This window comes from Misgurnus anguillicaudatus, chromosome 11 (genome assembly GCF_027580225.2).
Source record: "Misgurnus anguillicaudatus chromosome 11, ASM2758022v2, whole genome shotgun sequence".
In the NCBI taxonomy this organism is placed as follows: Eukaryota; Metazoa; Chordata; class Actinopteri; order Cypriniformes; family Cobitidae; genus Misgurnus; species Misgurnus anguillicaudatus.
This window is the reverse complement of record NC_073347.2, coordinates 15541452-15553612: the sequence shown is the minus strand read 5'-3', so window position 1 is coordinate 15553612 and position 12161 is coordinate 15541452. Positions and strand designations below refer to the sequence as shown.

Genomic DNA, 12161 nt, shown 5'->3' with positions numbered 1-12161 from the left:
TTGAATGGCTGTTATAAACTTAATTTGCAGTGGCTAACTTTGCGGTATTTCTTTTCATTTCACTGTATAATTAGTAAAACATTAAAATCCTTTGTTATGCACATGCCTCTATTCTTCATGAACAGACAACACTTCTAAGTCCTTTCATCCGTGTGCCACATATCTCTCTCGCTTCCAGTGTGACTGGAGGAAGTTACGCTGCACCTGTTCTTCACCGCTGCCTGACCCGTGACTACAGTACCCACGTAACATTGCGCAATGTCCCTCGCGCTGCGCCAGTCTGCTGGAGGAACCAGTTCTCGCTCGGCCTTTTTTCTGCTTTCTCACTGTTGCCTGGTGTCAACCTACGCCGAGCAAGAGACATCCCTCCCTCTGCCCCCCCTCAGCGGCAGCTTCCAATTTGCCTTCGCTTTCTTCTCGTCTCTTCCATTGGCTTGCGCGCTGCCAGTCAAGCGCTTCCTCTTTACAGGAGAGTTGAGTAGCAACAGCTCGGAAACATCTGGCTGCCGCAGCTCGCGTCTCTCCGCGCGCCTGCTCCGTCTTTCCTGCCACTGCAGGTTGTTATGGAAAGCTGTTGAAAGTCGATCGAGTTATTTTTCTGGCGGAGAGGATTTGACAGAGGAAGTAGGAAGACGTTGGACCTTGTTGTCTGTAAGTAGCCGTGATACGAGCTTCTGTTTAACGAGATGAAAGGGGCTTGAGGCACGGGGCGGATTGTTATGGGGAAAAGTAACGATCTTTTTCAAGCCACCGTTTGCCGTCACGCACAGAACGAGTTGCTCACGAGCGCGTCGCGTTACCCGGCCATGGCATCGCGGGCCTGCTGCATAAATGTGACACCGCAGGTTGAATGGTTACTTTTTATTGTTAGCCACACAAGCTAGCTTTTCCTGAACGTACGGGGTCGGGATGCAGTCGTCGGCTGTGTTGAATGCGTGTTTGTGATCCGGTAGCTTGAATGTCATTTCAGTCTCGAGGACGAGGTGGACTCGCGCAACTATAGTTTGCGTTTATTAATTACTTAACGCAGTCTGGCTACAAGTTAAATAAGTAAATGGCTAAACTTAGCACGAATCAGATAAGTCTTTCAAGAGAAGTTGCTACGACGTAAAAACAAGTAGGCACTTTGACGTACCTACTTAAACAGCGTGCACGCGTGGGGTTATTTTTATAATTTCATTTTGAACTATGAGTGTAAATTTAAAATATAAAATTGATATATAGGTACAAGTCGTAATATTTATCCAAATCATAAAGATAAATATTTTAAAAAGTTGTTTAAAAGTCCTGCGCCCGTGCACAAGCACAAGTGTATTCTACTACATGTTTGTTTGCGCTTCCTCGATAGGCTACCTGACAGATTCATTCTTTTGCTACTCTTTAAGAAATTAGGTTTATTTCTTTATTGTTGCGTTTAAAACAATAAATTCTGTTTAAATAATATTGATAACAGATGCGTATTTATCATAGTTTATTATAGTGCGTATCTTTGTTTTGGTGATACTGACGTTAAACAGGAAACTAACTGTGTTGCTCCCACAAAAAAGTTTTTGCAAATTAAAAACAAACACTTCTACCAATTAAAGAGGTTTGTAAGTCAAACTTGGCCTCATACAGAATATACTGTGCCTTTTGTCTGAAGCATATTTCTAAGGCTTGTATGATTGTTCCCATTGTTTCTTATTTCTTCCCCCCTCTGTCAGTTGTCCAAAGGGTTAGGAAAATGAATGACGGTAATGGCGCGGCCAGTGAACCATAAAGAAGTCGAAAACAATATCAGCTGCGTGGATCTGTCAGTTGCAAATGTGCTGTGCTGGCCTTTGTTTATGGTTACTGGAAGGAGAGGGGGGGAGAGGAAAAACTTGAGGGTATTTAAATTCTCAGTGCAGGAAACTAGGTTAGAAAGAAATGTGTCGTCTTTCAGACCCATTTTCAAGTTCTTCTTCGCTGCGAGATCACAAGCAAAGGGGGAATTGGCTGGTTTTCGTGAAAATCACCTCCGTTCCTCCCTTTCTTTAAAGGGATCGAAAGAGAAACAAAGTTGTATAAAGGAGAGGCTGGTGGCAAGAGTGTAGAGGAGCAGCATATGGCAGTAAAAGGAGCACAGCTGGAGGTAGCATTTCCATCTGAACATGATGTCAGAGCAGCTGACAGCCTGCCATCCCCCAGTCTTTTCTTCTAACGCACAGACTGCGAGTTAGTGTGTGTGCGGATCTGTGTGCAGGAGGAGGCATCGCATTCCCCTCCAACATCTCCTCCACTTTGCATCTGTCCCTCACAGTTTGATTTTCTCTCTCTCTTCTTCTCCACCTCCCTCTACCCTTTCATTGATTCTGTAAAGGGAGTAACAGCCGGCGCTACCACAACAGTGGACTTAATCAAGTTGATGCGTACTGCAGGTACTGTACCGGGGGGTCCGGGCAACGGGATGTGTTTTGTTATAGGGATAGTCATAGTCTCTCCGGTCTTTCGTTAAGTCTTTTTGCACGTCTGCCATCAGCTAAGCGAGTGCTGGGTGAAATGGGAAGTGAAGGATTTTGTGCCGGTGTAGCGTAACCTGGCTGGGGACAAGTGACACTTTTTGTTGCCATGATGAAGAGGTTTCCAGGCAAGCTTTTCATTATTCTGTTTGTTTACTTGGTTTGCAGTTACTTGCTTCAGGAAATTGTTGCTGTTTAGCGTTGCTAGTTTAGTTACATGTGTAAAGTTGAATTTAGTTTCATCTTTAAATAGGCAAATTTATTTTAAAGAGTTATTTGCCTTTGCTGGTATAATTTGTTTTAAATAACGAAAGGGTCAGATTTTGTCCTTCCATATCATAGTGACCAAAAATAATGCTTTTAGCACAAAAATAAATGTGCAATTTTGTAAAGTTTATTTAAACGCCCCTTCTGTAAGCTTTTGCTCAACTCTTTCCTTTTTTTCCAGTTTGTAAGGACTAATTTAGAACTTGCAGATTTGAATTGGCTAGACAGCTGTAATCGCACTCCTCCTAGTCTTAATCTCTTTATCTGGGCAGCAGCTGCCATATGGTCTCAGTCAGCTGGATCAGATGTTCATAAGCCTCCTTCTCCGTCCCTCTCTGTCCTCCCAGTCTCCTAATTTGATCGCAGCTACCTTGTGAGCTGTCCTGCAATCTTTATTTTTAGCCATCTTAAGGATTAGGATTGATGTGGACTACGAGGCACTTAAAGTGATTGTATTGTAAATCTGCTGTAGACCGCCTCTTTGGGGAGGATGTTCCGTTTCTCCAAAGATTTGGGGAGGGGGGACGGGGAGAAAAGGGTTTGGCGAGAGGTTTGTTATCCCCCCCCTTTCGCCTATAAGCCCCTCATTAATGAAGGTCTGAACGCTGTTTCGGGGTAGCGTGGGGGGACTTGGCTTGGTATTCCAATCAGATTTAAACGAAGATTCAAATGAGTTCGTTTAAGTCCGCTGGTTGAACATGACGCCCGTTTTTTCTAGACAAGCACTATCTCCGGGGGTAACAGGTGTGATTTTTATTTTGCTTTATTTTGTCTTTGTAATCCTGTAGCATTTTTTTTTCATAAAGCAGCCGTATTTGATTACGCACATCACATCTATGTTTTGCTATCCGAGTTGTCGTAACCTAAGAGATCGTGGTGCTTAGTATACTTACGCAGTGCATTCATGATGCTGTTTGTGTACCTGTAAGCTTGTTACCTATACTTGGCGTCCTGGCCAAAGTGGGTTATTATAAATAACTGCTCCAGGAGAACACGGAGAGGAAAAACAGGAAAGATTCGCTTACTGGCATCTGTGGAATCAGGACTTCAGCTCATTACATCACACATCTGATTATACTTCAGATCATTCCGAGGGGATGTGCGCGGATGATAAATTACATTTTGATTTCATTTCCAAAAGGGATACTGAAATCCTTTAAAATTTTGAGTTAATTATCCAGGTTTTTATGGTTTTAAACATTTTAAGTGCTGAATTAATAGGTTCAATTTGACAGTTCGCATAAAACACGTTTTAAAATGGCCAAGTGAGGTCAAGAAAATCTGTTTAATTTAAATAGTGATGTAATATTTTTTATGAATGTGTTTTTATTTGTAATCTTTTTATGTTAGGGCAATGCTAAACATTTTCCCAGTGTTCCCACAGGGGTGGAGGGAGGGTGATTGGGGAGAAAGAGAGAGAGAATTAGAGTGTGAGAGTATGTCTGTGTGCATGGAGCGCGAGAGAGAGAGAGCGGGTGGGAAAGAGAGAAGTTCCACATAGAGCTGCAGACAAAACAATTGTTGTTCTATCGAGCCTCACTAACATCTGCGGTCTTTTGCAGGTTATGAAGACAGCATGGAGTTTCCAGACCACAGCAGACATTTGCTACAGTGTCTGAGCGAGCAGCGGCATCAGGGTTTCCTTTGTGACTCCACCGTGTTGGTCGGCGATGCCCAGTTTCGAGCCCATCGCGCAGTGCTGGCCTCATGCAGCATGTACTTCCATCTCTTTTACAAGGACCAGCTAGACAAAAGGGACATTGTTCATCTGAACAGCGACATTGTCACGGCCCCGGCTTTCGCTCTTCTGCTCGAGTTCATGTACGAAGGAAAGCTTCAGTTCAAATCGCTTCCGGTAGAGGATGTGTTGGCCGCCGCCAGCTACCTCCACATGTACGACATCGTCAAAGTGTGCAAAAAGAAGCTCAAGCAGAAGGCCACGGCTGAGGCGGACAGCACCAAGCGGGAGGAAGATGCTTCCAGCTGCTCCGACAAGGTGGAAAGCTTCTCCGAGGGTGGAAGCACAGGCCGGCCGGCCACCGCCGACCTGATGCACAGCGATGACGAAGATATGGAAAACAAGAGGGACAGTCCTCAGGCGCCAGGTAGCATGTGGATGCGTCTGCCTTCAGATCGGACCACATCTCCCACCACTAGCCCCAGGGAGGCGGAGACGCACGGTCCCGACACTGGCAAATCCCCTACCGGCAGCCCCAGTAGCTCGACCGGCTCCTTGTCCCGTCGCTCCGTGGCCTCTCGGAGGATCTCCGCTGACGCGGACTGTGTGCTTGACCTCTCTGTAAAGTCAGGCCTGGGTGGCGGTCCCGGAGAGACCGTGGCCAACAACCCGTACTTTTGCAGCTCAGTGACTCCAGACAGCCTGCAGAGTGCGCTGGTTCAGGTGAAGGTGGAGAAGGACACCGGTTCGGAAGATGAGGAGCTGGTGAGCGGAGACTACGAGATGGAGCACAGCGGAGTGAAGGAACCGCCTAGCACCAACGGAACCCACGTCAGCCTCGTCGCACAGCGGAGACTGGGTTTGGAGGCTCACCTTTCGGCCCTCCGCGAGGCCTCGCTGGCCAGCGAGCTGGACCGTGAGGATAAAGGAGGCGACAGCGATCCCGACGTCCTTGGAGGGGAGAACGAGCGAGCGCACGAGGCTGCGGGAGTTGAGAGCTCTCTGTTGCCTTACGTCTCCAGCATGCTGGGGGCTCCACACACTCAGATCTTTATGTGCCCCTTATGCAACAAGGTCTTCCCCAGTCCCCACATCTTGCAGATCCATCTCAGCACACATTTTCGCGAGCAGGAAGGCGTGCGGGCTAAGCCGGCCAGCGACGTCAACGTTCCCACCTGTTCTATCTGTGGCAAAACCTTCTCCTGCATGTACACGTTAAAGCGCCACGAGCGGACACACTCGGGCGAGAAGCCCTACACGTGCACCACTTGCGGCAAGAGCTTCCAGTACTCGCACAACTTGAGCCGGCACGCCGTCGTACACACGCGCGAGAAGCCGCACGCCTGCAAGTGGTGCGAGAGGCGCTTCACGCAGTCAGGGGACTTGTACCGACACATCCGCAAGTTCCACTGCGAACTGGTCAACTCGCTTTCGGTCAAAAGCGAGGCACTCAGTCTACCCACTGTCAGAGACTGGGCGCTGGAGGATAGTTCTCAAGAACTGTGGAAATGAAAGCTTAAATTCTAGCAGACTGTTTGCGTGTTAAATTAATCAGAGAGATCTGAGTGGCATTTTTGGGGCAGAGAGGTAAAGGTAAGAGTGTGAGGCAGAAGGTCTGAATCAGTCATTTTTCTTGTATGTACATTGCAAATCTTGTTGAATTGCACTTTACTAGCACATGAAAATGTTACTACTGATTTTCTTTTAATATATATATATATATTTTCTGGTCTCTTTAGGGTCTGTTTTTTTTTTCTTTAGGTTTTTATGAAATATAGGTGCTGGTCTCAGTTACCACATTTGATAGAAAATGATTGGGATTTGAAACTGTATATAATTTATTTGTATACACTCCTAAAATATCAAAAGGAACATCTGCCATGAAAACCATAAGATTTCAGGTTATAGACGAGAGGAGTTTAAACATAAGGGCACACTAAACGGGTACTACGCTCATATATTTACCTGTACACATTAAGCTCATGTTGGAGTTTATATAGTGCACTACTATAATATGTAAATGTCATACCTGATGCGTGGTTGTGCGTGCGTATTCATGCACACACACACACAGAGGTGTGAGCGGGTCGGTCCTTTAAATCCCACAAGGAAGTCTCTGCACAGAGAAGCTCTAAGCTCGCATTACTTAAGCTCTTGTACATTTTGAACTCGTAGGAAACTTGACTGATGGAAGACAAAAAAGGCACTCATGCAATGTACAGCCTCCTTTTTCATATCAGTTACTGCATTTTTGTATCCTTTCTTAGATTTGTTTGATGTCATTCATTTGAATTTTAGTTGCAGTCGCTCACACGTTTACTACTGAGGTTGGTTTTTACATCGGCTGCATTTCTAGTGATTTCTGTAGTGTTTGAAGATTTTTCGTTTTTAAAACGGAATCTGTTGTTGCATGATGTCTGACCTGTATATTGAAAAAGATGTGACTTGCTGTATTGCTGTACACTGTAATTGACTGATTCAGTACAGTCAGGGCAACTGTCTGTTAAAAAAAACCTTTAATATTACCGCTGTAGAAATTGCATGAATTTTATTTAACTTACTCTTTTTCGTTGTCGTTTTGCATCAGAGAGTGTATTTTTTAATGATCTCATTTGATTCGTTGGTAGATTTAAGTTTTCATTAGAGAATGAATTTGGGGGTTCTGGTAGGATGTGAAGATTGTGGAAATGCACTGACTTTGGGCTGCAGTATCTACTACACACACAAAGCGATTCAGGGGTCAGTAAGGGGCACACGCAAATTTTGATTTCGAAAGCTAACGTGGCCCCTGTTGGCGTCTCCTCACGCGCTGCTCCTCCTAGAGCTGGGTCTTCAACTGCTGTCTGTCTCAGTCCTGTTTACTGGCTGTCGTCATTTGAATCATGTCGGCTGTGTTTCTAATTTATTTATTTATCTTTTCGATTGGCACTTGCTTTAGATTCGAATGCCATGAAGACACATTTGGTACAGCTCTTCTGTTATGGGTGTCCTCATCAGCGCACATCTGTAGGGAAAGCTGAAGGATCTTTAAACGGCATCAACAAACTGCTTTGTGTTCAATGCACACATTTTTATTTCTGAGTGGATTGTGTTTGGAAAGGTTGGGTGCACCTTTGAAGCTTAATGAAATTAGAATAATGTGCAAAAGAGGCCTTTATGAAATTTATAAACCTAAAATACTGCAACATTGACTTGTTACATCAAAAAAGAAAAAGATTTATACATTTCTGATTGTTATAAAGAGTGGTTATCGCTTATGTAAAATAAACTTTTTGCAACATTTTGAAAAATGTTTATCCTGAAAATGTTTTATTTGTTATTCTTTTAAAATCATTTAATTTGCAAAAATTATATTAAAGTTGTTTTTTCAAAATGTGAAATTCAGTAAAACACTTTTTTTGTTTGTTTTGTTTCACAAAAACACACTTTTATTTTCAAAATTAGAGAATTAAAAAGCAAAAAAAAGTGTATATGGGTTAGCGCTGTAGTCGTAGATCAGTCACTTTAAACTGGTTTAGTTAAAGAGGACTGGCGGCTCTACACGTTTCGGGCTGGACGGAAATGTGCGCACAGGCCTCAGGAACTGTCCTGCCAGCCATATATTTGACCGGTGCAACGGCTAGTGAAAAGGTTGAGCTTTGCCAACAGCCCACGCTACTCGTGGCGTTTTGCACGGCGGTACTTTTACCTTTTGCACTCTAAAATATGATGGAGAAAAAGTCAACTTGTTTTTCTATGCTTTCCTTTTTTTCTTTTATGTTGGCTTCTACTATTGTACTTGACCGCCTTAAACTACTGTTATCAGCTTAAACTCAGAGGGTGAAAACTGGAAACGCTGGAATACTGGATGTTTTTTTTTTCTTTTGTTCAATGGAAATGAAGCTGTGAAATGGCCTAATAATGACGCATATCCTTACGTTAGACACCCCTTTAGTTTACTTGAAACCCAGGAACCCAAGTGTGAAGAACAACTCTGTCAAATTCAGACTTAGAGGGAATTGGGGAGGAATAGATTTGAAGAAAGATATCTGTTGAATTCAAGGACAATCGCTGTCTGAAAACGAAGATTTTACTTCACATGTAATTGCTTCCCTTCTGAGATTTTTTGCTATGTTGACATTGTTCTTTTTATGGATTTAGACATTTAGCTTTGACAATCATAGTACGTTTCATTTTCTCAAGGGAAGTAAATTATGAGGCTGTTTAGTTTTGTACTTTTTGGTGTGCTGTTGGTGAAATTTTTAAATTGTGTGCAAACTGCAATAAATTATAAGAACCTTTGTCTTTGATCTGTGCCATCTTTTATATATATAAAAAAAATGATTTACACACTAAAAAATGCTGGTTAGTTTTTTTAAATAGATAAAACATTTTGGGTTGTAGTTTAATATATGATGTAATTTTTTCAACACATTGTTTGGTCAAATATAATTTTTTTGTGTTAATTTAACCCAATATCTGGGTTTATCCCTTTTGACCAGCATTTTTAGAGTGTACATATCAGACTGTGTTTTTCAATAATTGTATTTACAGTAGATGTTTGTGTGGGTGGAAACATGTTTTCCAGCGCGTGAGGTCTGTGGATTGACTATATTGTGCGGATGAACGTGTGTGTGTGTGCGTGAGCGTAAGTGTACGCAGTCGTGTGTATATGTTGCTTAAATGTCTGGCTGGTGCTCCAGTAAAGGCGTGGGTTGGACCTGGGAAAATGTGCAGCAGCTTGTATGAAGACCAGCTCCTCCCCCTGCCTTCCTCCTCACACACATACACACCGCCTGCTTCCAAAGCTCCTCAAGTACAGTTCTCCAGCAAACAAATCAGCTTTATCTAATGTCTCGCTGTTCGCCAAACCTGGCCTACAGATGCACTAAGGGCTGACCACTTTTAAGTCGGCGAGCGTTGCTCAACAGGCCACCGCCACAGATGGTCCTGTGCTGTAAGCCTGCACCCCACCCCAAACATACACACACATATACACACACAACACCTCCTTATAATAGGAGCAAGATTCAGTTTAGTCTTCAATTGCTTTATGGATTTAAGATCCTTGCATCTTTTTTTGTAATATTGTGGAAGTATGAATAGTCGCATGCTTTATTGTTTTCTTGAGTCTTTATGAAAGTTATTTTTAGATAATATTGTGCAGAATGTGCACTTGTAGTGCATGATTTTTTTTCCAATTTGTGGCTATATTTGCACCCACATACCAATCTGAACAGAACATCTGGCTCGGAAAGGCCGTTTATGCCTTGGAACATACATTTTTCTCTTTGCCGTTTTTTTGCTATGAATTTAGGTCATTAATTTGTATCTGTCCTTTGTTTACTCAAGGAGCAGAGACAAAAGGGGCAGCTGTGGAAACATTTGGCTGTGCCGAAGGGTAGTGGGCTCGACATGATGAGTGTATTACCAGCTTGAGCTTCTATATGTGGCTCCAGTGCAGAAGTTAGTGGGAGCAGATCATGGCATGGGTAGGGCAGTCGGTGTTATATTGAGGTATGACTTATTCTGCCCACAGAAACAACTGCTGGGTGTCTCACTAGCTCTATGATCTGCTCGAAATATATAGATTAAAGTGGCTCCGGCCGGAAGAGGACCATTTATTCTTGGGTGGCCTTTTCTCTGGGCCTGCACCACGTAGTGGCTTTCGAAGAGGAATTACAGCACAAACCTGTATATTAAAATCTTGTATTTTACACTTGGGTACATTAAAACAGAACCCATCTCTAATTTTCAAATGCATACAGTTAAATACAATACAAGTTTGATGCAAGATGAAAAATGTATGCTGAAAAAAGTTAGAACAGTCTAGTGGAGAAGACTAGTAATAAGATTAACGTTAATCTTACGTTTAATGTTTGCGGAAATTCACATGGAAAAAAATAGATTCATGGCCTTTGAGAATCGATTTTGAATCGACCATGTAAAAAAAACTCTGATTAATCGAAAAATCTATTTTTTGCCCAGCCCTATTAGATACTAATATAAAATCAACATATATTTTTATGTTATTTTAACTTAACAAATTAAGTTAAACAATTTTTTACTTGTTTTTATTATAAATTATTATCACAAGACAAAACTTAAAATAGTAGCTTGAATTGACTTGCATAACCAAGTTTTTTTTACTTTATGCTGCAGCAGGCATTATAAAGGTAAAAATGGCCCAAATATTGTTTTTTTATTTTTAAAAGGGTTCATTTCTAACACTAACAATGAATGAACATATTTCATTTTATGAAGAAAAAAGCAGAAAAACTCTAGAAAGTTGCGAAAACTACACTGACTCTGTAAAATGATATCAAACCAACATATATTTTTGTTACTTTACCTTAACAAATTAAGTTACTTGTTTTTATAACTTATGTCAACTTATCACAAGTCAAAACTTAAAAAAGTAGATTGAATTGACTTAATAGGTTAAGTTAAGCATAAGTGGTTTTCTCTTTATGCTGCATTTTTTTATAGTGTATTTTTGTAACTTTTTGTAAACATTTTTAAAAATATTACATTTTATGTATTCATACTTTATATACTTAAAGTCAAAATTGTCCATATATTGTTTCTTACTTAAAATGTTAATTTCTGACATTAAAATGTGTTCAAAAAAAATCATTTTAGGCTTCTACGCACATTGCATCTAAAATAGAAAATTAAAAATAATAAAACAAATAAAGTTAAACAAAAAGTATGCATTTAAAGGGCCAACAGTTAAGATGTAAAGAATGAAAAAGCGTGAAGCCCTACATGAAAGAAGAATAAAGTACAAGGGTTGAGCGGATAAAAGGTGAAAACAGCAGGCAGGAATAATGACGTCGTCTTTCTTTTAGTTGTCTTTCTCATTTAAAAGGCAGCCATTGTGTAGCCGCTCAGACAACAGGCGGCTACAAGCGCCCCGTCTCGGCCCTTCAGACAATACAGTGGTGCTGCAGCCTGTGAGGGGTGTGGGGGATATTTTTGAATTTGGGGGGGTACACCATACTCCCTGCGTCCCCCAACAAAAGTGGACGCAAGTCCAACTTAAATGTAAGCATGATTGTGTATGTGTGAGAGGGTTTATGCTGTGATGATGTTTGTTAAAGAGGTGCAGACCACTCCACCCAGCACACAAGCACACTCAGAGGGTCTGTGAAGCTCTCGTCGACTCAACACAGACATAAAATACAATATTTATTTTGTGTCATTTTTATGAATTTAAAGGTTGATGGGAGGTTTTCTAAATCGTGGAGTGACAGGTTACTACAACTGGTATTAGATCATTACTGACACGGAATAGCAAATTAGTAGAAATAATGCAGAAGTAATAATCTTTAACAGTTGCAGAGTTTGCAGAGCGAGTTTTGATTTCACAAAGAAAATCTAAAATGTTACTTTTTGAAATTTTTTACTACTTTTACTACTAAAAAAGTACTACTTACTTTTTTTGTTTGTACAATATATATATATATATATATATATATATATATATATATATATATATATATATATATATATATATATATATATTCCAATTGATTTACTGATTTATATAGCTGTGCTTGTTTCATCTCCCTTCATGTTTTCTTTCTTTTAACAAATTAATTTCAACCAAATCACATATTTTATGTTGTTTTGGTAAGTGTCTATTTAATAAGTGAGATAATATATCAGCCAAGGTTTATTCTATGACAATGACTGCTCTACAACCCAAGACTTTTACCAGAACTCCTTAACGCATCTATAAATACTCAGGCGAC

At 41.2% G+C, this 12161-nt stretch overlaps 1 protein-coding gene across 5 annotated transcripts; it reads left to right on the top strand.

The window, feature by feature from the left end:
- The first annotated feature begins 285 nt into the window (after nt 1-285).
- Nucleotides 286-8705, top strand: zbtb18 (zinc finger and BTB domain containing 18). 5 transcript variants are annotated; one of them, XM_055170248.2, is made up of 3 exons: nt 286-651; nt 2342-2399; nt 4310-8705. In XM_055170248.2, the coding sequence occupies exons 2-3, from the start codon at nt 2387-2389 to the stop codon at nt 5935-5937; spliced, it is 1641 nt and encodes a 546-aa protein (XP_055026223.2). In that variant the 5' UTR covers nt 286-651; nt 2342-2386; the 3' UTR covers nt 5938-8705. The 5 variants fall into 5 exon arrangements, with proteins under 5 accessions (XP_055026223.2, XP_055026227.2, XP_055026226.2 ...); XM_055170251.2 differs by lacking the exon at nt 286-651 and adding an exon at nt 2501-2608 and having other exon boundaries at nt 2382-2399; XM_055170252.2 differs by lacking the exon at nt 2342-2399 and having other exon boundaries at nt 513-651.
- The last annotated feature ends 3456 nt before the right edge of the window (nt 8706-12161 follow it).

Bases quoted from the DNA above. Each gene is read 5' to 3' on its own strand.
- zbtb18 (XM_055170249.2), top strand. From the start codon at position 3,446: ATGACGCCCGTTTTTTCTAGACAAGCACTATCTCCGGGGGTAACAG. The intron at 3,492-4,309 runs GTGTGATTTTTA...GGTCTTTTGCAG, and splicing joins ACTATCTCCGGGGGTAACAG to GTTATGAAGACAGCATGGAG.